The sequence below is a fragment of the Rhincodon typus genome, chromosome 5 (assembly GCF_021869965.1).
Source record: "Rhincodon typus isolate 14 chromosome 5, sRhiTyp1.1, whole genome shotgun sequence".
NCBI classification, from domain to species: Eukaryota; Metazoa; Chordata; class Chondrichthyes; order Orectolobiformes; family Rhincodontidae; genus Rhincodon; species Rhincodon typus.
The window spans coordinates 74704178-74728417 of record NC_063336.1 but is presented as its reverse complement, the minus strand read 5'-3'; the positions used below and the strand labels follow the sequence as shown (position 1 = coordinate 74728417).

At 40.0% G+C, this 24240-nt stretch overlaps 1 protein-coding gene across 6 annotated transcripts in view; it reads left to right on the top strand.

Moving 5' to 3' along the window:
* Positions 1 to 24240, top strand: part of fam135a (family with sequence similarity 135 member A) — a 312830-nt gene that overhangs the window by 134307 nt on the left and 154283 nt on the right. For 5 of the 6 annotated variants that reach the window (XR_007262130.1, XM_048597296.1, XM_048597298.1 and 2 more), the window contains 4 exons: positions 4009 to 4162; positions 20032 to 20109; positions 20354 to 20403; positions 21542 to 21700. Coding sequence is in view for 5 of the 6 variants with exons in the window: in XM_048597296.1 (XP_048453253.1) it covers positions 4009 to 4162; positions 20032 to 20109; positions 20354 to 20403; positions 21542 to 21700 (441 nt within the window). In the remaining variant the exon portion in view is untranslated. The remainder of the gene's footprint in view (positions 1 to 4008; positions 4163 to 20031; positions 20110 to 20353; positions 20404 to 21541; positions 21701 to 24240) is intronic. The other variant, XM_048597297.1, reaches the window with a different exon arrangement.

Sequence of the window (24240 nt, the reverse complement as noted above, 5' to 3'; positions counted from 1 at the left end):
CCCCCCCCCCCCCCCCCCCACCTCCTTATGACGACTTGACCTAGAGTAATCAAACATCTATTCCTAACCTCAACATCCGTCATGTCCCTCTCCTCAGTGAATACCGACGCAAAGTACTCATTAAGAATCTCACTCATTTTCTCTGACTCCTCGCATAACTTCCCTCCTTTGTCCTTGAGTGGGCCAACCCTTTCTCTGGTTACCCTCTTGCTCCTTTATGTATGAAAAGAAGGCTTTGGGATGTTCCTTAACCCTGTTTGCTAAAGATATTTCATGACCCCTTTTAGCCCTCTTAATTCCTCGTTGCAGATTGGTCCTACTTTCCTGATATTCTTCCAAAGCTTTGTCTGTTTTCAGTCGCCTCGACCTTATGTATGCTTCCTTTTTCCTCTTTGCTACTCTCACAATTTCACCTGTCATCCATGGTTCCCTAATCTTGCCCTTTCTATCCCTCATTTTCACAGGGACATGTCTGTCCTGCACTCTAATCAACCTCTCTTTAAAAGCCTCCCACATATCAAATGTGGATTTACCCTCGAACAGCTGCTCCCAATCCACATTCCCCAGCTCCTGCCAAATTTTGCTATAGTTGGCCTTCTCCCAATTCATCACTCTTCCTTTAGGAACACTCTCGTCTTGTTCCATCAGTGTTCTAAAACTTACGGAATTGTGATCACTATTCCCAAAGTAATCCCCTACTGAAACTTCAACCACCTGGCCGGGCTAATTCCCCAACACCAGGTCCAGTATGCCCCCTTCCCGAGTTGGGCTATTTACATACTGTTCTAGAAAACCCTCCTGGAATCTCCTTACAAATTCTGCTCCATCTAAACCCCTAACACTAAGTGAATCCCAGTCAATGTTGGGAAAATTTAAAATCTCCCATCACCACCACCCTGTTGCTCCTACATCTTTCCATCATCTGTCTACATATTTGTACCTGTATCTTACACTCGCTGCTGGGAGGCCTGTAGTACAGCCCCAACGTCGTTACAGCACCCTTCCTATTTCTGAGCTCTGCTCATATTGCCTCACTGCTCGATTGTGCCCCCCTTCAGCACAGCTGTGATATCCTCTTTGACCAGTAACACAACTCCTCCACCCCTTTTACCTACCTCTCTATCCCGCCTGAAGCATCTATACCCTGGGGTATTTAGTTGCCAATCTTGCCCTTCCCTCAACCAAGTCTCAGTAATAGCAATAACTCTCAGTAATAGCAATAATAGCAGTGTTGGAAGAAGTGGTGGATGTGAGTACAATTACAATGTTTAAAAGAAGACATTTGGATAAGTACTTGAATAGGAATGGTTTGAAGGGTTATGGGCCAGGAGCAGGTTTAGTTTGTGATTATGTTCAGCATGGACTGGTTGGACCGAAGGGTCTGTTTCCATGCTGTGTGACTGTATGATTCTAAGAGCATGTCGAAGGCAATGCATACTGTGGCGCGTAACTCCCCTCCCCTGACTCCGAAAGCCTGTGCACCATCTACAAGGCATAAGTCATGAGTGTGATGGAATACTCCCCACTTGCTTGGATGGGTGTAATTCTAACAACACTCAAGAAGCTTGAATCCATCCAGGACAAAGCCCACTTGATTGATACCATATCCATAAACATTCCTCCTCCCCTAAAGCTTAGTAGCAGCAATGTGTACTGTCTACAAGAATCACTGCAGAAGTCAACTGAAGATCCTTAGACTGCACCTTCCAAACACTCAACCACTTCTCTCTAAAAGGACAAGGGCAAAAAATACATGAGAACACCACCACCTGCAAATTCCCCTCCAAGCCACTCACCATCATGACTTGGAAGTACCTCGGCGTTCCTTCACTGTCACTGGATCAAAATCCTGGAATTCCTTCCCTGAGGGCATTGTGGGTAAACCTGCAAAACATGGACTCCAGCGGTTAAAAAAGGCAGCTCACCACCACCTTCTCAGTGGCAACTAAGGACAGGTGATAAATGCTGGCCAGCCAGCAATGCCAGTGTCCCACATGTGAACAAAAAGAATGAGGTCTTTTCTGTTCTTCTCTCTTCACACCCAACCCTAGTTAAAATGCAGCATGTTTATTGAGAATTGAAGTGAAAATTTAGATTTAAGTTAATAAGACAGAACTTGTCTGCACACACATGACATTTGAATTGCATAATTGAATCTGCAACTCTCTTTAAAACTGAAAGATGGATAAGGACTTTAGAGCTGTTTCTTTTATTCCTGATTTGTTCCTAGGTTTGTTGGTTTCCCTTACTTACATAGAATCTGCGGCACAAAATCAGTCTTTGGCCCAACCTGCCTGTCTGTTTTCATGCTGCAAACCCAATACCAGTACATTCCTATTCACCATTTCAGTCAGATAGTAATAGAATCTACAGTGCGGAAGGATGCCATTTGGCCCATAGAGTCTTCACCGAACTTCTGAAGAGCACACCACCCCACCTTATAGCTGTAACACTGTATATACCGTGGCTAATCCACCTAACCTGTGCATCTCTGGACAGTATGGGGCAATTTAGCATGGCCAACCCACCTGACTTGCACATCTTTGGGCTGTGGGACGAAACCAGAGCACTTGGATGAAAGGCACACAGAACATGGACAGAATGTGCAAACTCCACACAGACAGTTATCCAAAGCAGGAATCAAGCCCAGGTCCCCGGTGCTGAGAAGCAGCAATACTAGCCACTGTACCACCTTGCTGCCCTATTCATCAAATACTGACATATTGTACATATGTCTGGAAGAGGTACGGAGAGTGGGTGGGTGGAGTTGTGGGAGAATCCTGTCTGATTTCTTCTGGGATAATAAAGTGTAGAGCTGGATGAACACAGCAGGCCAAGCAGCATCAGAGGAGCAGGAAGGCTGATGTTTTGGGCCTACCCTTCTTCTGAAGAAGATAACACCTTGTTATCTCAGATTCTCCAGCATCTGCAGTTCCTACTATCTCTGATTTCTTCTGGGGGTTGGCAGGCCTGAGTCCATCTCTGAAACGCACATGTGCATGTCCTAACTTTGAGCACTTATGCTAATGTTTACACAGACACTCACCTACCTATTCCTCAAACTTGTATTGGAGCTCATTCAAAGAAAGCCATGCAGAGCAGAATGGGGAATTGAAGCAGTAATTGACAGGGATTGCACTGGTCTACCATTGGACTGTATAGAAGTGTTCAGGAGTTCAATTAAGTGTAGAGGAAACTGTATGATGAGCCACAGATGCAGTATGCTTGGAGAGAGTAAGTATAAATTCAGCCTAGCCTGAACATTGCTGAGAGAGTTAGTGATGGACAAAGTTTAATTTTCCTGAATTTCACAGGAAAGTGGCATGTAATGGTTGGATGTACAGGAATAAGCCAGGTGGTCATAGGGGATGGTCCTTCAGAAAGCAGCGAGGAGAGGATAAAATGTTCCTGGTGGAATTAAATGAGAGAAGGTTGACAAAGATGTATTTATATTTAGAGAGTAAGAAGGCATTTTACACCTTTGGCACAGAAGATAAGGACATAGGCGAGATCCTTGACTCCCATGCGGTAAGCCTAATGTGCCAGAGGGACATCTTCAGCTGAGAGAAAAATACATTTCAGCTTTCTAAGTATAAAGCATAAAAATGAATGTAATGGGGCTAGAGTAAATGGGAGGAAGACAGTAACTGAGGATGGAAGTGAAATCTGCCATTTGAAATATCAGTGTTGGAGAAGATCAACAGTCCAGGGCAATAAGTTGGTTGAAAAGGAAAGGAATAAAGGAAATGTATTAGTAGGTATCAACAACACCAATGTAAGAGGTTGTTCAAATAGAAGATTTGCATTGCTGAATTTCAGTTTGTTAGGTTAGTATGGAATTTAACATGGGAGTCATCGAGGCGGGTCAGCTGTCTTTGACCATAGCTGTACGTTGTACTTAAAGTTAATTGCTTTGCTATCTTACCTGTAGGTCTTAGTTTTTTTTAATTTCCTGGTTGCATAATTTGTGAATTCAATTGATTTCCATCAAACTTGTTTTATTTTCAGGGCAGCAATTATGTGGTGCCAGAAAGCTGCATGCAGCATGCATACAATTTCCATTATAATCTCTGTTCGAGCTTGCTTCAGGCTTACAAGGGCCTTTTCAATTATTTTACCATGGTTACAAAAGAATTGCCTACATCTCACAGGATGGAGTTAGGTAAGTAATTGTTGATTCACGTAAACAAGAATTATGGTTCCTGACCTATAAATGTTTCCAAACAAGTTATCAGATGTTCATTTTCACGTCATGTCTCAGTATGTAAGAAAATTGCACTCCACAACATTTTGCTATTTCTTCCCCCTTCATATGTATCCATTCACACTTGAATTGAAAGCTGCATATGTAAATGTGTTGTTATATTGTAGTTGCTCCACCCCTTCCAGTGCACCCCATCTTGGTGGACTGACATATGTGTCCCCTTGTTAAAGTATAACTGTCTTTTTTGCCCTGCCTTGCTTGAAGGTCTTGCAGATTTTGACCCACTGGAGAAGGTTTTGACCTGTTTCACCTTCCGAAAAAAAAAAGCTGCCTTACTACAATTGATTGAGCAGTCATTTTTAAACTTATCTAAGTATAGATATTTGATCACAGCAGGCCAGGCAGCATCAGAGGAGCAGGAAAGTTGACATTTCGGGTCTGGACCCTTCTTCAGGAATCCCCCATTTCTGAAGAAGGGTCCCGACCCGAAACGTAAACTTTTCTGCCTCTCTGATGCTGCCTGGCCTGTTGTGCTCCTCCAGCTCCACACTGTGTTATCTCTTTCCAGCATCGGCAGTTCTTACTATCTCTATTTGATCAGTTGTTGTGTTTTGTGTCCAACTATTCTCATTCAGAATTTGGATATTTCACTTCAGTTCTTTGAACAGATGAAGCTGTTTTATCAACTTAATGATTCTGAGCAATACAAATGCAATTCTATTTAATTACTTAAAAATCACATTTTCAGAGAATTGTAGAATAGAGGCCATTGTGCCTGTACTGATTCTGAATGAAATGTCCAGTTAATCCTCTTTAATTCTTTGTTCATAATCGTCCAATAGCACTAATTTGCATTTATGATATTGCTTTAATGTGGCTCAACACTGAGCCACACAAGGAGATATTAGAACAAATTATCAAAATTTTGGTTAAAAGTAGGTTTTAAAGAAATCCCTAAGAAGAGATGGAGAGGCTTAGGTAAGGAATTCCAGAGTTTTGAACGCAAGCACTGTTAGCAATGCTGGAGTGATATAAAATGGGGAGCCCCAAGAACACAGGAAGAATGCAGAGTTCTCTGAAGGTTGCATGGCAGGAGAATGTTACAGACATGGGGAGAGGTGAGACCATGGAAGGACTCCAATAAGAATGAAGCATTGCCAGGCCAGGAGTGGAGGGATGATTATGCTGGCTGAGCAGGCAGCGAAGTTCTAATGTATTCAAGCTTTTGGAGGCTAGGAAGCTCTAAGAGTATTGGAACAGTGGAGAGATAAAAGGCATACATGATGTTTCAGTAGCAGAGAAGCTGAAACAGGTAGAGATGAACCTGTTACGGAGATTCAAGGTGTTCTGTTGATTACATAGCGTAAATGGCACATGATTTTGACAGTGTAGGAATGGTAATATCATTCAAAGTCTGGATGCTATGTGGCTTGCAGAGGACTTGCAAGTGATAGTTTTCATGTGCATCTGCTGCCCTTACTCATCTAGGTGGTAGAGATCATGGATTTTGAGGTTGCTGTTGAGGGAGGGTTGAAATTTGCTGCAGTGCATCTTGTAAATAGTGCCCATTGGAGGTTTGGGGTGCCAGTAATGCAGGGAGCCAGAATCTTTATTGTTGACTATATATTTTGAATTTTGTGTTGTCTGCAAGCTTACATTATAACTTCCAAGTCAGGTCCCTAATTCCTTGAAAATGGACTGACAACACTATCCTCCGCACAACACTATTGTACATGTCTTTCTAGTCTAAAAAGCAAACATGCACTGCTACTGTTTGCTTTCTGTTCCTTAGCCAGTTTTATATCAACTAAGCCAGTACCCTGCCTTTCCATGCATCGTAATTGTGCTAACAATTGATTATATGTAGCTTTATCAGATCCAGATATAGAGTCATAGATTCATACAGCATAGAAACTGTCCCTTGGTCCCACCATGACTACGCCTATCAACAATCACCCAACTACACTAATCCAATTTGCCTGCACTTGGTCCGTACCCTACAATTTGTTGTCGCATATTAAGTGCTCACCAGATGATTGTTAAACATTGCGAGAATACCTGCCTCCACCATCCTGTTGGGCAGATATCATTACATAAAATATGTAATTTTATATATTTGGTGTAATGGGACTGGACTAGTAGTCCAGAGGCCCAGGCTAATGTTCTAGGAACATGGCTTCAAATCCAACAAAGGCATCTGGTGGAATTTAAATTCAGTTAATAAAAATAAACCTGGAATTGAAAACTAGCCTCATAAATGATGATTGTGAAACTATCGTTGATTGCCGTCAAAAGCTTATCTGGTTCACTCATGCCCTTTAAGGAAGGAAATTTCCTGATCTGACTTGGCCTGGCCCACATGTGACTCCAATCTGGTTATTGTAACTGCTGTCTGAAATGCCCTGGTAAGACTGCTCACTTTGCAATGGGTAAATAATGTTGGCCTTGTCAATGACCTCATCCTATCAAAGAATGAAAAAAATCTTCTCTACTTTCATGACTGTCCCCCTTACTCCATCAAATAACACAATCAAGTTATTCAATCACAGAATCTCAGAAATGTTACGGTGCTGATGGAGGCCATTTAGTTCATCATGCTTGCACCATATCACGAAAAGAAAATTATTACCCAATGCTAATTTCCTCCATTTTCCCCAAACCATTGCACACCATTCCTATCCAGAAAAAAAAATCCAATGCTGTCTTGAATGCTACAGTTGAACCTGTCTCCAGCATATTTCCAGGTAGTGCGTTCTATATCCTAACTACTACTTTCAGTAAAGATTTTTTTTTTCTCACTTCACCCTTGCTTGTTTTGCAGATCACTTTAAATCTATGCCCTCTTCAAAATGGAAAATGTTTCCATTTACAAAAATATGAAAAGTTATTTTTAAATGTCTTCATTATTTCCTTCTGTGGCATGGTTTTGATTTTATTGTGTTGGGACTAACCTCATTTTGATATCTTTGATTTGTAAGTGGTTGCTGGTAGTTGCCACAGAACTCAAATCCAAACGAAAAAAAAATTGTGAAATATATTAAATCTGTCAAGTGGAACAAAGTCAGTAGTTCTCAGAATAATGAATGTTGCTCACCTGCATGTCTTGATCATTGAACATTCGTACATATCTTGGGGGGAAGAAAGTGTCTTCGGCAAACCTGAGTAGCGAGAATCTGCAGGAGTGTTCAGTTCTCTTTGTCTTTGAGAAGAGCACACTTGATCCCAGCCCATTTTTATCATGTAACCAAGCTGTCAGTGACCATTAATGTTAACAGGTGTAATGCCACAATCGGTGGTAGTGCTGTTATTCGCCTCTTTATTTGCAATGTAAATCTTGTTGCAGATGGACCTAACATAGGTGTGTTTGGCACACTAGTGGCAGAATTCAAGAATGCTTCTTTTCTCCCTGCGGACCTCTCCCCAGTGGGTGCTAAGCTTCTTTTATGCAACAGCAACAACTTAGGTTGAAGTCAGAGTTCCAGTGCCCACATTTGTGTAAAGGAATTTTATTTCCTTACTTTTGTATATTTTGCCTGCGCTGTAGAGCTTGTGGAGACAAATTGATGCATCTATCTTTACAATTAGCTCGAAGTGATCCTTGTTTTGCAACTGTTTAAAGACAAGACGAGAAGCTGTGTTAAAATATAGAGTAGCATTGTAGTCATTACGTTGTTTGCCTGTCAGTCTAATTCAAATAACCCAAAATAATCACTTATTACAGGTGAATAGGGTGAGGGTGGGAGTGTAATGACCCACTATTGAAATTCACTATTATCCTAGGACAGTCAGCTTGATAGTAACTTGCATGCTAAAATCATAGAATCCCTCCAGTGTCGATAAAGGCCATTTCGCCCATCGAGTCTGTGCCACCCCCACCCTATTACCATAACCCCGCATATATCTAATCGACCTAATGTACACATCCTGAACACTACGGAGCAATTTAACCCGCCGAATCCAACTAACTTGCACTTCTTTGGACTGTGGGACGAAACCAGAGCACCAGGCAGAGAATTGTACATAGTCAATGTAAGAACACACTAAATAATAGAAGTGTAATGCAGCGGGTATACCTATCACCATATTGTACTTTTATTTACAGCATAAATCACTTAAATAATAATGCAACTGTGCCTTAACTAAAACTTACTGGCAGAGAGCCTTATTATTCACACCCTCAACTGACTACTGTGACATGGCGGCAACTGCAATGATACAGTAAACTTACTGTGTATCGGGTATATAATTTTTGCCAGTTTATCAAGAGTGCCAGTTCATGAAGCGCCAGTTAAAACAAAGTTTGCTGTATGTGCTTTTCTCCCACTGCAGTTGTGAGACCCCAAGCTATATGAAACAAACAACACTTGATATTCAGAATTTCTAGTTGTGGGACCCTAAGCTGAATGAACCAAACAACACTTTTGATATTCAGAATTTTGTATTTAATGTGTTCTTTTATTTGTTTGACATTTTTGTTGCATATTCTTTTGTTCTTGAACAGTTGCTAAGTCATGTTGTAACCAATGAATTTATTGCTTTTGCTCATCATTTCTATGCACAGCAAAAGAAATGAATGCCCGACACCTCATTATTTTACTAACTCCGTGCTGCATCCTTGGACTATTTTATTAATGTCAGTATTTTTGGAAAGACCTACAAATCATTTCTTACAATTGCAGTATTAATGTTTGAGCATTAGTACACGTTAAAAGTAGAATTGCAACATAGAATAAATTTAAATAAGAGCCTTTCAGCCCTAATCGTTTATTTTTGTTTTCAAACCCCAAGCCTCAATCATATCACAAATATTTTTTAGTATATTTCATTGAAATAGGCAGATGAAGGAACATGAAATTTTTAAAATAGAATCCCCACAGAATGTAACAAGACTGTTTGGCCTATTGAGTCAGCACCAAACCTTTGAAGAGCTCCCACCCTATCACCGTAATTCCAGCATTTGATATCGCCATCCACCTATCCTGCACATCTTTGAACTGTGGGAGGAAACTGAAGCACTCAGTGGAAACCCAAGCAGACATGTGGAGAACGTGCAAACTCCACACATACAGGTCACCCATGGCTGGAATCGAACTTTGGTCCCTGGCAGTGAGGCTACAGTTTTAACCATTGAGCCACCGTGCTGCTCGTGGCATAAAGTAATACTGCATATAATTGCCATTATGGCAGGCACCTGCCCACACAGTTTGTTTGAATACAAAATAAGTTTTCTTTGCAGTTTTTTAAGCTATGTTCATGAATGAGATGACTCCTGTTTCCAAAGTTAGTCATGTGAGCTGTTTACCACCATTTTTTCAGATGCCTACAGATAATGTTATGCATTCCTGGGTTCTAGATAACTTGAGTGAATAATAGTGAGAAGTCATTCTATGGTCTTGGTTACTTTTCACATTATAAAGCATAGTCTGTTACTTTCATGAATAAAATAATTATTTAGTTGTTTAGTACTTTTCAACTGTCAGAAACATCTCAAGCACATCATACGCTATGATATGCTTTGGAATGGAAGGAAGGAAAAAAGAATTGTTCATTTATGCAGAACATTTCAAGATATCAGGAGGTCCTCAGTTGCTTCACTGACCGTTAGTATTGCAGCATTCTCATTGATGCAAGTATGCAATTAATTCAGTTGGTTACACACACAGCAAAAAAGCTAAGTGGCTAATTAACAGTATTTATTGAGTTAGTTTGGCCAGAACACAATTAGACCTCGCGTTCAAGTAAACATAGCATATTAAAGTTCATACAGAGCCTCTGTTTAATGTTTTTTACAAGTTATGGCATCTCCAATGTTCTTTCAATTTGGAATCAGGCATGGTCCTACAGCCTTTTAACTTGAGTGAGAGTCTTCCAACTGAGAGAGGCTGCTGTTTAGACAAACTGGATGGTTATAATTTGTTTCATTAGAAAATTAGTCAAAAACATGAACCTTTAGTTGATTAATAGTAGCCGCTAATTTTAAGCATCTCTGAAGTCTGTCAGTTGGGTTGAATTATGGTGATATGATTTTAGTTGAAAACCCCTGGGGCAAGATCCAATTTCCATTGTCCGTGGTAAGAAACAGCAATATGAGTAGAACTTAGAATGTGGTTCTGTGAAGAGAGTCAGAGAAACTGTATCTAAAATAATGAACCAAATCTCAAATATAATAGTATATGAAAGACAAGGGCAGCAGATACACAGGAACGCCACTACCTGCAAATTCCCCTCCAAGCCACTCATCATCCTGACTTGGAAATATATTGGTGTTTCTTAAGTGTTGTTGGGTCAAAATCCTGGATCTCCCTCCTGAAGCAGCATTGTTCGTCTATCTATAGCAATAGACTGCAGCAGTTAAAGAGGACAACTCACCATAACTTCTCAAGGGCAAGTCAGGATTGGCAATAAATGCTGGTCAAGACAGTGATACCCACATGTCATGAATTAATATATTAACAAAGTGACATTTGGCTCTCACAATTGAGAGGCGTAGATAGGGTGGATAGTCAGAGGCTTTTTTCCGGGGTTGAAGTTTCAATTACGAGGGGCACAGATTCAAGGTGACGGAGGGAAAGTTTAAGGGAGGTGTGCCAGGGAAGGTTTTCACACAGTAGTAGGAGCCTGAAACGCACTGCCAGAAGAGGTGGTGGAAGCGGGCATGTTGGCGACATTTAAGAGGATGTTTACATGAATAGGAAGGGAATAGAGGGATAAAGACCGAATAAGGGCAGAAAGTTTGTTTTTTTTTTAGATTAGTTAGGGCATGACATTTGGCACAGGCTTGGAGGACCAAAGGGTCTGTTCCTGAACTATAATTTTCTTTTGTTCTTTTTGTTCTCTTTCATTGCAAAGGGACTGGAATCTTAAGTTAAGACTTTGGAGACTGCACATAGAGAACAGTGTGCAGTTTTGGTCTACATATCTAATGAAGTATACTGTCGTGGATGAAGGAGCATGGTGGTGTGAATTTAAATTGTGGTTCAAAAGGCATGACTGTACATAGACATTAGATAGCGAGATATCATTTGTTTTGCTCTGCTCCTTTGTGAGTTAGGCCAAAGGATGTTCCCCAAATCCTGTTTTTTTTTTTTTTATTTGTGTATTCCAGTTTTTGAAATAAACTCGTAGCAAAATTCTTTAAGGTGAAATTCTTGAAGGGCAGCACGGTGACTCAGAGATTAGCACTGCTGCCTCAGCGCCAGGGACCCGGGTTCGATTCCAGCCTTGGGTTACTGTCTGTGTGGAGTTTGCACATTCTCCCCGCTTAAAATTTTTGGGAAGATTTGTATTGTTGAAGACGATGCAACAGGGCCGGGCACACTACTGTCACCCTACCGTACATCAGAGACATATCAGAGATGACCACAAGACTACTCAGACCCCTAGTTATCAGGTAGCCCACAAACCAACAGCCATCCTGTGACAACTACTGATGAACGTAAAGGACCCCATACCCACAACCAATAAAACTAACATACAAGACACCATGCAAGGACTGTGACAAACATTACATAGGCCAAACTGGAAGAAAACTGACAATAAGGATACACAAACACCAACTAGCCACCAAGAGACATGACCAATTCTCACTGGTCTCAATGCACACGGGCAAAGAAGGGCATGATTTCAACTGGAACAGCACATCTATAATAGCACAAGCCAAACAGAGACATGCCCTGGAATTCCTGGAGGCCTGGCATTCCAACCAGAGCTCCATCAACAAACACATTGAACTGGACCTGATATACAAACCACTGAAAAACAGAACCAGAAGTGATACCAACCACCCCAGCAACCGGATGCATATAAATAATAAGTGGGACAAAACACCAACCCTTCACTGAAGGTGCACTGACTATGTTACCAAGCGGGGTGATGAAATGTCAGCAATCAAACACACCAGCTCAGTCTATGCCAACGTTCTCCCCGTGTCTGCATGGGTTTCCTCCGGGTGCTCCAGTTTCCTCCCACTGTCCAAAGATGGGCAAGTTAGGTCGATAGGCTATGCTAAATTGCCCATAGTGTCTAGGGTGGGAAATGCAGGGATAGGGTAGAGGGTGGGTTTGGATGGGATGCCTTTCGGAGAGTTGGTGTGGACTTGATGGGCCAAATGGCCTGCTTCCTGCAGGGATTCTATGATGAAATCATATATAGGCATTTATTAATAAAACATTCAGAATGCAAGAACTCACCGTAATGGACTGGACATTATAAATTCTGAGTATAACAAATCTTTTCTAAAACCTTAAAAGAATGCAAGAACGTTAGAACAGGAATTACCCCATCAGTTTCGTTTTAACATTCAATATGATAATGACAGATCAGCCTCTACAATGCTTTTTACTCAACCCATCACCATACCCCTATACACCATTAGTAATCAGAAATCTGTCAGTGTCTACCTTAAACATATTCCAGGACTGAGTCTTCACAGTTTTCTGTAGAGAATTTCAAAGGCTTACAACCTTCTGAGTAAAATAATTTCTCCTCATCTCGGATTAAAGTGGTTTCAACCTTATTTTTAAATTATGCCCTTCTGGTCTTCGTTTCTGGAAGCAAGGGATACATCTTACTGCATCGACCCTGTCTATCCCTTAATTATTTTAGGTTTCAATGAAGTCACCTTTCATTCTTCAGAATGCTCGTGAATACAGAACAATTGGGAAATATTAATGGGATTAGACAATATCAGCTTGAATTTATGAAAGGGAAATCCTGCTTAACTAATCTACTGAAGTTTTTTTTAACTATTCTAATAGACAAGGAGAAATAGTGGTTGCTCTGTATTTGGATTGCAAGAAGGCTTTCGATCAGGTCCCTTAAAAGAGGCTAATGGGTTAACTTAAAGGAATAGCGCTTAGAAGTAGGAATATGTTACTGCAGTTATGTTAGGCTTGGTGGGACAGCACCTGAAGTAATAAGTAAAATTTTGGTCTCCTTACCTACTCATTTTTTTGCTGGATTGCATTCGTATTCTATACTATTCTACAGTTCGTTATGGGTTTCTTGGTCCACCTTTGTATTCTATTAAGCTTCTAGTCCTCAGAACTACTATTTCTAGCAACTACATAGGCCTTGAACTTCCTTTGTAGACCACAGTTCTGATCTTTCTCGACATTTTGCACCTTGGAAGAATGTATTGTTGCTGGAAATCATGTAATACTTCTTTAAAGACTATCCATTGCCTATGTACAGTCATGCATTTTAAAATATTTTCCCAATCCAACTCAGCCAGTTTGTGCCTCATGCCTTCATAATTTCCCTTACTCAAATTTAACACTTGATTGAACACACAGATTGAATACCTCACTTCCAAACATATAACGTAAAATACTATCATGAAAACTAAGAGCAAGAGTAGACAATTCAGTCCCCAAGCCTGACTTGCCATTCAATACGATCATAGCTGATTTCATCCCAGCCTCAGCTCTCCTTTTCTGACTATTCCCCATAATCCTTCAATCCATTACTAATTGTCTCTCTATTCCTTAAATTTATTCAGGGTTTCAGTGTCCCAGCATCCATCACGCTTTGGGCTAGTGAATTTAAGAGGTTGATGACCCTTTGAGAGAAATAATTTCTTTTCATCTCTGTTTTAAATCTACTGACTCTTGTCCAAAAACTATAACCTTTCATTCTGGATTGCCCTATAAGAGGAAACATTTGTTGCCTATGTCTACTTTATCAATTCTGTTTAGCATCTTATATGCCTCAATTATATACCTCTTATAAACCTCAATTGCATCAATCATATTGTGGTCACTCATCCCTAAAGGTTTATTTTACAAGATTATTAATTGGCCTTTTTTCTTGCATAACGCTAGTTCTAAAATAGTACATCCTGTAAATGGCTCTTCAACGTACTGCTGTAGAGATCCATCCTTAACGCACTTCAGAAGCTAATCCTCCACATTTTTAGTGCTCAGTTAGTTTACCCAGGTGATATGCAGAGTGAAGTCACAGATGACTTATGTTACCAACTTTACTTCCTTCCAATGTGGGTTCCTCCTCCGGTTCCCATCCCCAATCCCCAGAAACCATTGCTTCTCTACTCACATACACACATGTACGAGCACTCAGAAAATCAAGGAAAACAAAACAAGAGGAGCTCATAGAGTCATAGAATTGTTATGGTGCGGGAAGAGACAATTTGGGCCTTAATACCTGCACTGGTTCTTCCAACACGCATCATTACCTAGTGGCGATTTTCCATTTTTCCCTTGTGCCCCTGCACACTATTTCTATCCAAATAATCATCCTGTTGAATGCCTCAAATGAACCTGCCTCCACCACAGTTCCAGGCAGTACAATTCTATACCCTAAGTACTCACTTTTTTCTCGCATCATATTTGCTTCTTTTTGCATATCACTTCAAATATGTGACCTCGTCTTGTTCCTTTTTAAGAGCTGAAACAGCTCCCTATCTACTCCTACCAGATTTTGAACATCTCTATCAGATCTCCTCTCAGCCTTCTGCTCTCTGAGGAGAACAGTCACAACTGCTTCAATTTATCCTCATAATTGAAGTTTCTCGGTCATGGAACAAATCTTGTAAATTGCTTCTACACTGTCTACAGTGCATTCTGATCTTTTTTATAATGTGGTGCCCACATCTCTTGCATAATACTGCATATGAGGCCGAACAAGGGTCTTGTATTGTTTCAACATTACCTCCTTTTGCTCTTGTACTTTACGTCCCTTTAATAAATCCGAGGACACTGCTTTATTAACTTGAATAAAACTAAAACCTGCAGATGCTAGAAATCTGAAACAAACAAAAACAGAAATTGCTGGAGAATCTCAGCATATCTGGCAGCATTTATAGAAGAGAACAACTCTCCACAGATGCTGCCAGACCTCCTGAATTTCTCCCAGCAATTTCTTTTTCAGTATGCTTTACTAACAGCTCTCTCGAATTGTGCTGCCCCCTCCAATATCTGCATATACACCAACATCACTCTCCTCCTGCATCATATTTAGAATTGTACCCCCCATTGAATATTGTCTTTCAATGTTCTTCCTGCCAAACTGCATCACGTCATACTTTTCTGCATTGAATCGCATCAGCTATCTATTGGCCCACTCCTCCAATTTGTCAGTGTCCTTTTGAACTGCCACGCTGTCCTCCACACAGTTTACAATTCTTCCAAGTTTTGTAATTTACAAACTTTGAAATATGCCCCTGCACCACACGATCCTGATCGTTATTGGATTATTGATCAAGAAGAGCAAGGACATGTCCATCCTGGGCCTCCTCCAGTGTCACAGTGATGCCACCCACAAACTGGAGGAGCAACATGTCATATTCTGCCTTGGGAGCCTGCAGCCCAATGGCCTAAACGTGGATTTTACCATTTTTTTTAAATTTCCCCACCCCCAGCCTCATGCCATGTCTAAGCCTTCTTCTCATCCCCGCCTCCTTGACCTGACACAACCTGTCCATCTTCTCTCCCACCTAGCCACCCCTCTCATCCCACTGACCAATCCCCACCACTCCCCACCTGCACTCACCCATCACCATCCCAGCTCCCTTCCCCCTCTCCATTTCTGAAGAAGGGTCCCAACCCAAAACGCCAACTTTCCTGCTCCTCTGATGCTGCCTGGCCTGATGTGTTCATCCAGCTCCATACTGTGTTATCCCTGATACCAATAAATAAGACTGTATATACATTTTGTGTGATTGAGAAAAAAGTTGCTAAGTAACTTCTTACTTTCTTACATTTATTTCAATGTAGCCTATAAATGAAGCGGTAGTATAAGCCAATTTGTGCAGGAGACAGGCAACTTTGACTGGAACTTTCGAGTTCTGCATCTTACTGCTCATGCTGACTGCAGAAGTTGCTTTTTGATTTACACCATGAGTGAGTGCTGATGGGCATATATTTATTGGTACCAAAAAATGAGAATGTAGCCAGGTCTGTTGAGTACTTCCAGCAGTTAGTTTCTATCCTTCAAATAAATTTGATTTGCTATGGAAACAGAATGATGACATTCTGAAATGAAGTGCAATCATAAATTGTACCCAAAATGATATTTAATCCATTTGTAGAAAATTCTTCATTATGATGTCAACGGAGTTAACCTATTTATTCAAATGGGGTAAATGTCTTTGAGAACAGAGGACAAATTCAAGATTACATATCCCAGGAATTCCACTACAGATCTTCCTGCATGCTGTAGAGTATCCATTGAAAATTGTTCTCAATTTCCTATTACTCAGTCAATTTTGTAAACCGAGTACTACTATCTCTTTTATTGCATGACCCATAACTTACCTCACAAATGTTGTGGGCACTGTATCAAATCCATATATACTATATCAACAGCGTTACTCTCAATGAGGCTTTTTGGTACCTGTTCAAAAAACTCCTTCGTTAAACATAAATTCCCCTTTAGAAATCCATGTTGACTCTTCCTAATCAACCCAATCTTTTTCCATGTGACTAATAATTCAGTCCTGAATAATTGTTTCTGGGAGCTTCCCACCAATGAGGTTAAACTGAATGGTCTATAAATGCAGGGATTGTGCTTGTGCCTCTGAAGAGGAAGGTAAAAAGTAAAGTAGAAACAAAGGCATGTTGGCTGCAAAGATTTTCAGAATTAGATATAGTGCATTGAAAGGTTTAAACTGTTTTGCTGTTAGAAACACTGGATGAGCAGTTAGGAGACTTTAAGGTGCGTTTGTTTACTTTTAGTCTAAATTCGACATTCTTTACTTTTCGTCATTCAAGTACAACGTACCGATGAAAAAGTGAGACTGACTGATTATTCCTGGACTTGCAGTATAATGAAACAGATGGAAGGTCCAGTTTGAGCTTTACCTCACCGTGTTCTCTTACACTTCCTTCAGAGAGATTCAAGATCACCAGGGGGCAGTGGTGTTCCAGTTCCAAGCCAGGTTATTTTTGAAACAAATGCAGGCAAGCGTAAGTCCATTTGCACAAGAGGAAGACTCAGATCACTAATGGGAGCAACTGAATCTGAGCAATTGTAGATCCAAAATCTTTAAATGTTGAAAAGTCCGTAGGAATACAAAGTTGAGTGGAAATTACTGTTGAAATTAACATTAACGTGGGCTTTCATCAAAATCGCCCTCTGTTCTCAAAGACATTTACCCCATTCGAATAAATAGGTTAACTCCTTTGACATCATAATGAAGAATTTTCTACAAATGGATTAAACATCATTATGGGTACAATTTACTATTGCACTTCATTTCAGAATGCCATCATTCTGTTTACATAGCAAATCTAATTTATTTGAAGGATAAAAGCTAAATGCTGGAAGTATTCAGCAGACCTGGCAGCATCCTCAATTTTTGGTACCAATAAATATATGCCCATCAGCACTCACTCATGGTATAAATCAAAAAGCAACTTCTACGGTCAGTACGTGCAGTAAGATGTACAACTCGAAAGTTCCAGTCAAAGTTGCCTGTCTCCTCCTCAGAGATGATAGGAAATGCAGATGCTAGAGAATCTGAGATAACAAGGTGTCTCCTCCTCAAATTGGCTTATACCAATAATTTGCTGAAAGGTTACATTGAAATATATGTAAGCAAGTGAGAAATTACTTAGCATCTTTTTTCTCAATCACACAAAATGTACATACAGTCTTATCTATTTTCCCCTCTTTGCTTTCTGTGAATGATTTTACATTGAATTTTAAATTTTAACTGAAACTCCTTCATGGTTGTTCTTCTGGTTAGTGCTGCTGCCTCACAGTGCCAGGGGTCCCTGGTTTGATTCTAGCTTTGGGTGATTATTTGTGTGGAGCTTGCACGTTCTCTCCATGTCAATGTGAGTTTCCTCCTAGTGCTCTGGTTTCTTCCTGCAGTCCAAAGATGTGCAGGTTAGGTGGATTGGCTTGCTAAAAATTTCCCCAGAGTGTCCAGAGATGTGCAGGTTTAAGTGGGTTAGACCTGGTAAAAACACCATGGAGGTTTACCGGGATGGAGTGGTGGGGAGGTTCTAGGCTAGGTGCTGTTTGGACGATTGGTGCAGATTCAATGAGCTGAACGGCCTCTCTCTGAAATGCAGGAATTCTATGATTCATTTAGACTCTGTGTGGTTGGTTAAGGATTCTTTAGTCTAGCTGAGGAGATACACCGTTGCTTACCCTGTGGCACAGGGCTGAAAGCCCTGGTAGCAAAACTGATACTGTTTGGATGTTCAATGCAAGTTGGTGCTCAAAAGCTGACACACATTCTTTGGGATAACAAGGTGTAGAGCTGGATGAACACAGCAGGCCAAGCAGCATCAGAGGAGCAGGAAGGCTGATGTTTCGGGCCTAGACCCTTCTTCAATACATTCTTTGGGAATCCATAAAAATAATGAAGGGCAAGTGCCACTTATTCACTACTATTTGTAAAATCTAGGCTAACGTATCATGCTACTTCGTAACATTTTGTCAACCCTACACCTTTTTGTTCTTTTATCTGTCCTTTTCCTGCCTCTGTACTTAGTTCATAGAATCGTCGAGTCCCTACAGTGTGGAAGGAGGCCATTTGGACCATTGAATCCACAACGACTCTCCAAACAGCATCCCACCCAGACCTATCCCCATAACCCCACATTAACCATGGCTAATCCACCTAACCTACATATTTTTGGAGTGTAAGAGGAAACCCACTCGGGTACAAGGAGAACGTGCAAACTCCTCAGATGAAATCACTGGGGGCCCTGGCACTGTGGGCAGCAATGCTAACAGCTGTGCCACCATGCTGCCGCCATACTTAAAATCTGAAACTCGACATCTGTGACATCTTCAGTTCTGATGAAAGACCTGAAACATTGATTACTTTGCTCCACAGTTGTTGCCTGGCATGTTCAATATTTACAGCATTTTTGTATTTCGGATTATCAGCATGTGTTTGTAGAAATTTGAATCGGACACCTCATTGAAAGCGTGGAATTTAAAGAGTCCTGTGAATGTCATAAATAAATTGGATCTTCATAGATGTTTGTGCAGTCCCCAAATTTTGAAACGTGACTTCTGTAATATTGCATTCAGTTTATTTTGGATGGGAATGTTTGGTTAATAAATTTGCATTTTTAAATGTTTCTCCAAATTCTTTGTATTTTTGTTTGAGGGATACCCTGCTGGAAATTTTCTTTTTGCCACATTACCTAATTTTTTTCCACCATTTGTGGCCATTGAAGATGGGTAGGTCAGTTGGAGTGCCTTTGTCATTGGCTCAATAATTGAAAAAGATTTTTTAAACAAAATGGGAAATTTAGATCTTTTGACCTATTAACAAACTGAGATGTAAAACTAGTGGAAATATAAAACTTAGAAAGCTTGTTTAAAATGCAACGTAGTTTGTGGCTTTTTAACAATGAATTCATTTGAGTTTTTTTATGGCTAGTATTGTCATTTTTTGGTGCTGCCCACCCCCCGCCCCCCACCCCACTCCTCCAGTTAGAGTTAGAAAGATGCCTAGCTTTAACCAGTTACATTATACTGTAATTTCTGAAATTTTATGCATGATTTATGAAACTAACTTGTGTAGAACAAGTTGCTCTCTTTATATGATATATTCTTGTGTGGCATTAGAAAGAAGATCATCTAGTGTGTGCTGTATTCAGTGTCTCTAACAAAGCTATTGCACTAATAAGGTCCATCTTTGCTCTTCCCTTCTTTTGGGTCTTTGTGCTTTGCTATGATGTTAAAAATATTGTAGCTAATTCTCACTTATGATAAAGTCTAAAAGCTTTGCTTGAGGTGTTCTGAGAGTTGCAATTCAGCAATTAACCTCCAGACAGGTTGATAGGGTGGAGATCTTAAAAGAGGACACAATAACGAGCACATGTGTATAATCCTATGACTAGCCATGACCAACATGCAGGTCCTTTATGAACGACTTCTCAGAAGAAAATATCCAAGAACAAAGAAGGACACTTTAATAGGTATGTCTACGTCACTTCTAACAGTAAAACTATATAGTTTCTGGTAGATGATTTTGTTCAGAATATTTAATATAATTTCAAACAATAGATTTCAATGCTGATAGTGTGAGCACATCTTAAAAGATTTTTACAAATTTTTTTCGACAAAATTCAGCACACCATAAACCATATCATGCAGTTCTTTTCCAACTGTTATTTGCTTTTCTAAAGTTAATTGCATTTTAATATAAACTGCATTTTTCAGAGGAGTTTGATGTTGATGCCAGACTTGAAGATCTTTGTGAACAGATAAAGGTATGTATATTAATATAAATAGTTTTGACATTGCAGTGATCATAGCCACTTCATAAATGTGGATGCTGTAAATCAGAAACAGAAACAAAAACAGAAATTGCTGGAAAAGCTCAGCAAGTCTAGCAGCATCTGTGGAGAGAAATCAAAGTTAATGTTTTAGGTCAAGTGACCCTTCCTCAGAACTGTTCTGAGCTTTTCCAGATATCTCTTGTGCTTGTTTCTTTGCCCTTTTGCTTATCCTGCCTTAATTTGTACTGCAAGTCTGTCAAGTTGTGTTATATTTTGCCAGATTTCAAGAGTTTAGTCCCAGCTGTCAGAGTTTTTTAATGTTCAAAAATGTTGTAGATCTGCACTCCTGCAATAAGCCTTGTGTCAGACTTTCTAATTATTGGCAGTGGGAAGGGTATGTTGTTTCGAGAATTGATGCTGGCAGGTAGAAGGTTTGAATTCTGTTATTTTACTTGTTTTTTAAATAATCAGTGAGAGAGCCACCAGTACTTTGATTCTCTGTATCCTCCTCAATGACACCCCCAGTTGCAAAATGCACAATGTCATTATAATAAGAACTCCAGTTGAGTGAAAAACATGCAAATGTACAAAATAGAACATTCTGGAAAACATTCGTATTATTGATTTGACTTCATCTTGATGTCAACAAAAAGTTTTGTTTTAATTTGAGAGCTTTAAATCTGAGTAAGCATGTTTTCATATTTGAGGAATTTAATTTTTTAACCTGTCCTCATATTATCAGTGCACATCCCTGGATATCATTCATTTACTCAGTGACCTGCGCATTCTCATCTTTACATTTCATGGTCAAATTATTTGATTTCCCCATCTTCCTTCCTTCATTTTGTGTGTGTGTATTTAGAAATAAGTTTCAATAACTCCAACTTGTTTGGGTAGGAAGTGGTGAAATGTTAAGAGGGAAACCAATACCTCACGAATGTCTTAGGATTCTTTAACATTTTCTTCAATTCTCAAAAACGCAACGGGAAGAAGGTCAGGTTGGGGCTATTATTTCTTTAGATTGGGTCCACTGTGCCATGTATATGTTGCAAGCCCATTATCCTGAAAAGTTTAATATTATTGTCTTGTAAATATAAAGAAGGCTTACAGTTCATGTCCTGAATTATAGCTTAAAGTGGAAAATCCTGATGATCTTCCAGAATTGGTGAACATGGATCTAGCGCAGCTTTGTTCATTGCTAATGGCTCTATGGGCGCAGTTTATAGAGATTGTGTCGCTACAGGGAGAAGTCTCAGCTTTATTAGCAAAGGAACACCATGTACTTCGTGTAAGTACTCCATCCTTCCTTCACATGTGAAAACCTTTAATTACAAGTTAGACAAATAACATTACCATAGAAATATATGTATTTGCATTGCTATAACATGGCTTGGTTTGCGCAGTCAATGTTATCCACATTGAATGCATGTTTTAATCTTGTCTGCCACATTATTGCACTCCTTATTCCTCTTTTGTCAGCTACCACTTCACTTATTCCCCAATATTGATATGATCTCTACCTAAGTCACCAACTTTGGGGTTTAAGAATATGAACATTAGAAGCAAGAGTAGGCCTTTTGCCCTGTAAAACTTGTTTACCATTCATTAAGATCTTGGCTGATCCAATTTTGACGGAATCTCCATTTTCCTCCCTGCGGTCTTCATCCACCTTTGTAACCTGCGATTCCCTTGTAGGGATCAACTTTTATAGCAGGGGCATGCAGACAAATAGGGGATGGGTGACTGTTGGGTAAAGAGACCTATGCAGATAGTGCAGGATTCCCTCAAGTCCTGCTCACACATCATTTTTTGTTCTGGATACTGATGACAGTGACGCTTTCTTGGCGAGTACAGAAAGCACTATGGTTGGTCCTACTGTATCAGAGGGAAGGAAGATGAGTGGGAGAGAAGTAGTGATAGGGGATTCATTAGTTGTGGGTGTTTCAGTGCCATTAAACATAACTCCTAAGATAGTATATTGACTCCTTGCTGTGATGTCAGGGATGTTAGAGAGTGGCTGCAGGATGTTTTCAGATGGAGAATGAATGTTGATCATGATCCACATTGATATTAAGAACATGAAAGGAAGGTGGATGTGGTCTTGCAATTGGAATTTAGGGAGTTTGATAGAAAACCAGCATCTCAAACGTAATAATCACTGCCTGAACTCCCATTGCCATGCGCAAGAGTATACAGAAAAAAGAGGTTAAGACAGTTGAATGTCTGGCAGGAAAGATGATGCAGTAAATGCTTGAGATTCCTGGAACACAAGAACTGGTTCAGGGGAGCTGGCATCTGTACAAGCTGAATGGTTGCCCCTGAACAGAGCTTGGGACTGAGTTCCTCACGGAGCGTTTTGCCAGTGCTGTTGGGAAGATTTTAAACTAACTCAGCAGGGATGTTGAAAATAGGAGATTATATTAGAGATTAATGCTCAGCTACACAAAACTGGGAGAGATGGAGAACATTGATATAGGGATTAGTAAGTTCATAAATGGAGTTTCAGAAAGGAAGAAAGAAATCAAGGTATACTGCAGATATGTATTTGTACATTGCCAATAAGAGTGGTAAATTACTGGTGTAAGTTGTCATTTGGATGTAGTGCTGTGCAAATTTGCACTCACCTATCCTAAAATCCATTGTAAAGCTCCTCAGAAAACTTCAAATATAGCTGAAAGAAATGCAGGGCTTGGTATTAAATGTTCTGGATTACAAGATGTTCAGAAAAGATGGAATGGAATTGACAGTATAAATTAAAGAGTGCATTGCAGTGATTTAGAAAGAAACTGTCCCAAAGGATTTAAGGACTGAGTGGTTTGACTAGAACTAATGGACAAAAAGGATGCAGTTATATTACTTGGTGTAAGTTATAGGCCACCAACTGGTGATAAGGATGTTGAGGAGCAAATCTGCAAGGAAATTACAGAGAATATAGCTTAGTTACAGTGTTGACTTTACTTATCGACTAATAACTAGAGATAATTCAAGGAGCAGCAAGGGGCAAGTGCTTCTAAATTGTATTTGCGACAATTTTATATAGTAGCGTGTCCATTCCAACAAGAAACTGCTCGACCTGGGTTCTTGGGAATGAGATGGGTCAAGTAGAACAAGTGTCAGTGGGAGAGCACTTAGGAGAAGTGGTAACTCTCTCATAAGGTTTAGATGACCATGGAACGTGGTAAATAGCAATCCAGAGGAGGTATATTCCCTCAACAGGGGAAGGTGGGGTAAACAGACGCATCGTCCCTGGATTTTTAAATAAAAAGTACAGATCTAGATAAAAAGTTGTGTTTGACAGGTGCCAGATAAATACAATTCACCGCTAAGTTTGGAAGGTTTAGAACGGAGATGAAGAGGCAAATAAGAGTCGCAGTGAGGAATTATGAGAAAAAAACAGCAGCTGATATAGAAGAGAATTCCCAAGCTTTCTACAGGCACATAAATAGGCAAAAGGTGGTAAAAAGGGACCAAAAGGGAATTTGCACATGGAGATGGATGGCTGAAGTGTTGGTGAATACTTTGCACCTTCTAGGTCATGGTGACAGAGGAAGAAACTCTGTCACTCAAACGGATTAAAATTGATAAGGAAATATTGGATACACTTTCAGAACTTAAAGTTGATGAGGCACTAGGACTAGGTGAGATACATTAATATTATTGAGGTAAGTGAGAGTGAAAATTGCACTAACAATCTTTCAATCTCCTCTAGACTTGGATGGTTGCAGAGTTCTGCCGAATTGCAAATGTAACACCCTGGTTCAAAAAAGGTTGTGAAAATAACTTTAATTCTAATGGTGGGGAAACTTCTTGAAGCAATTACTTTGAATT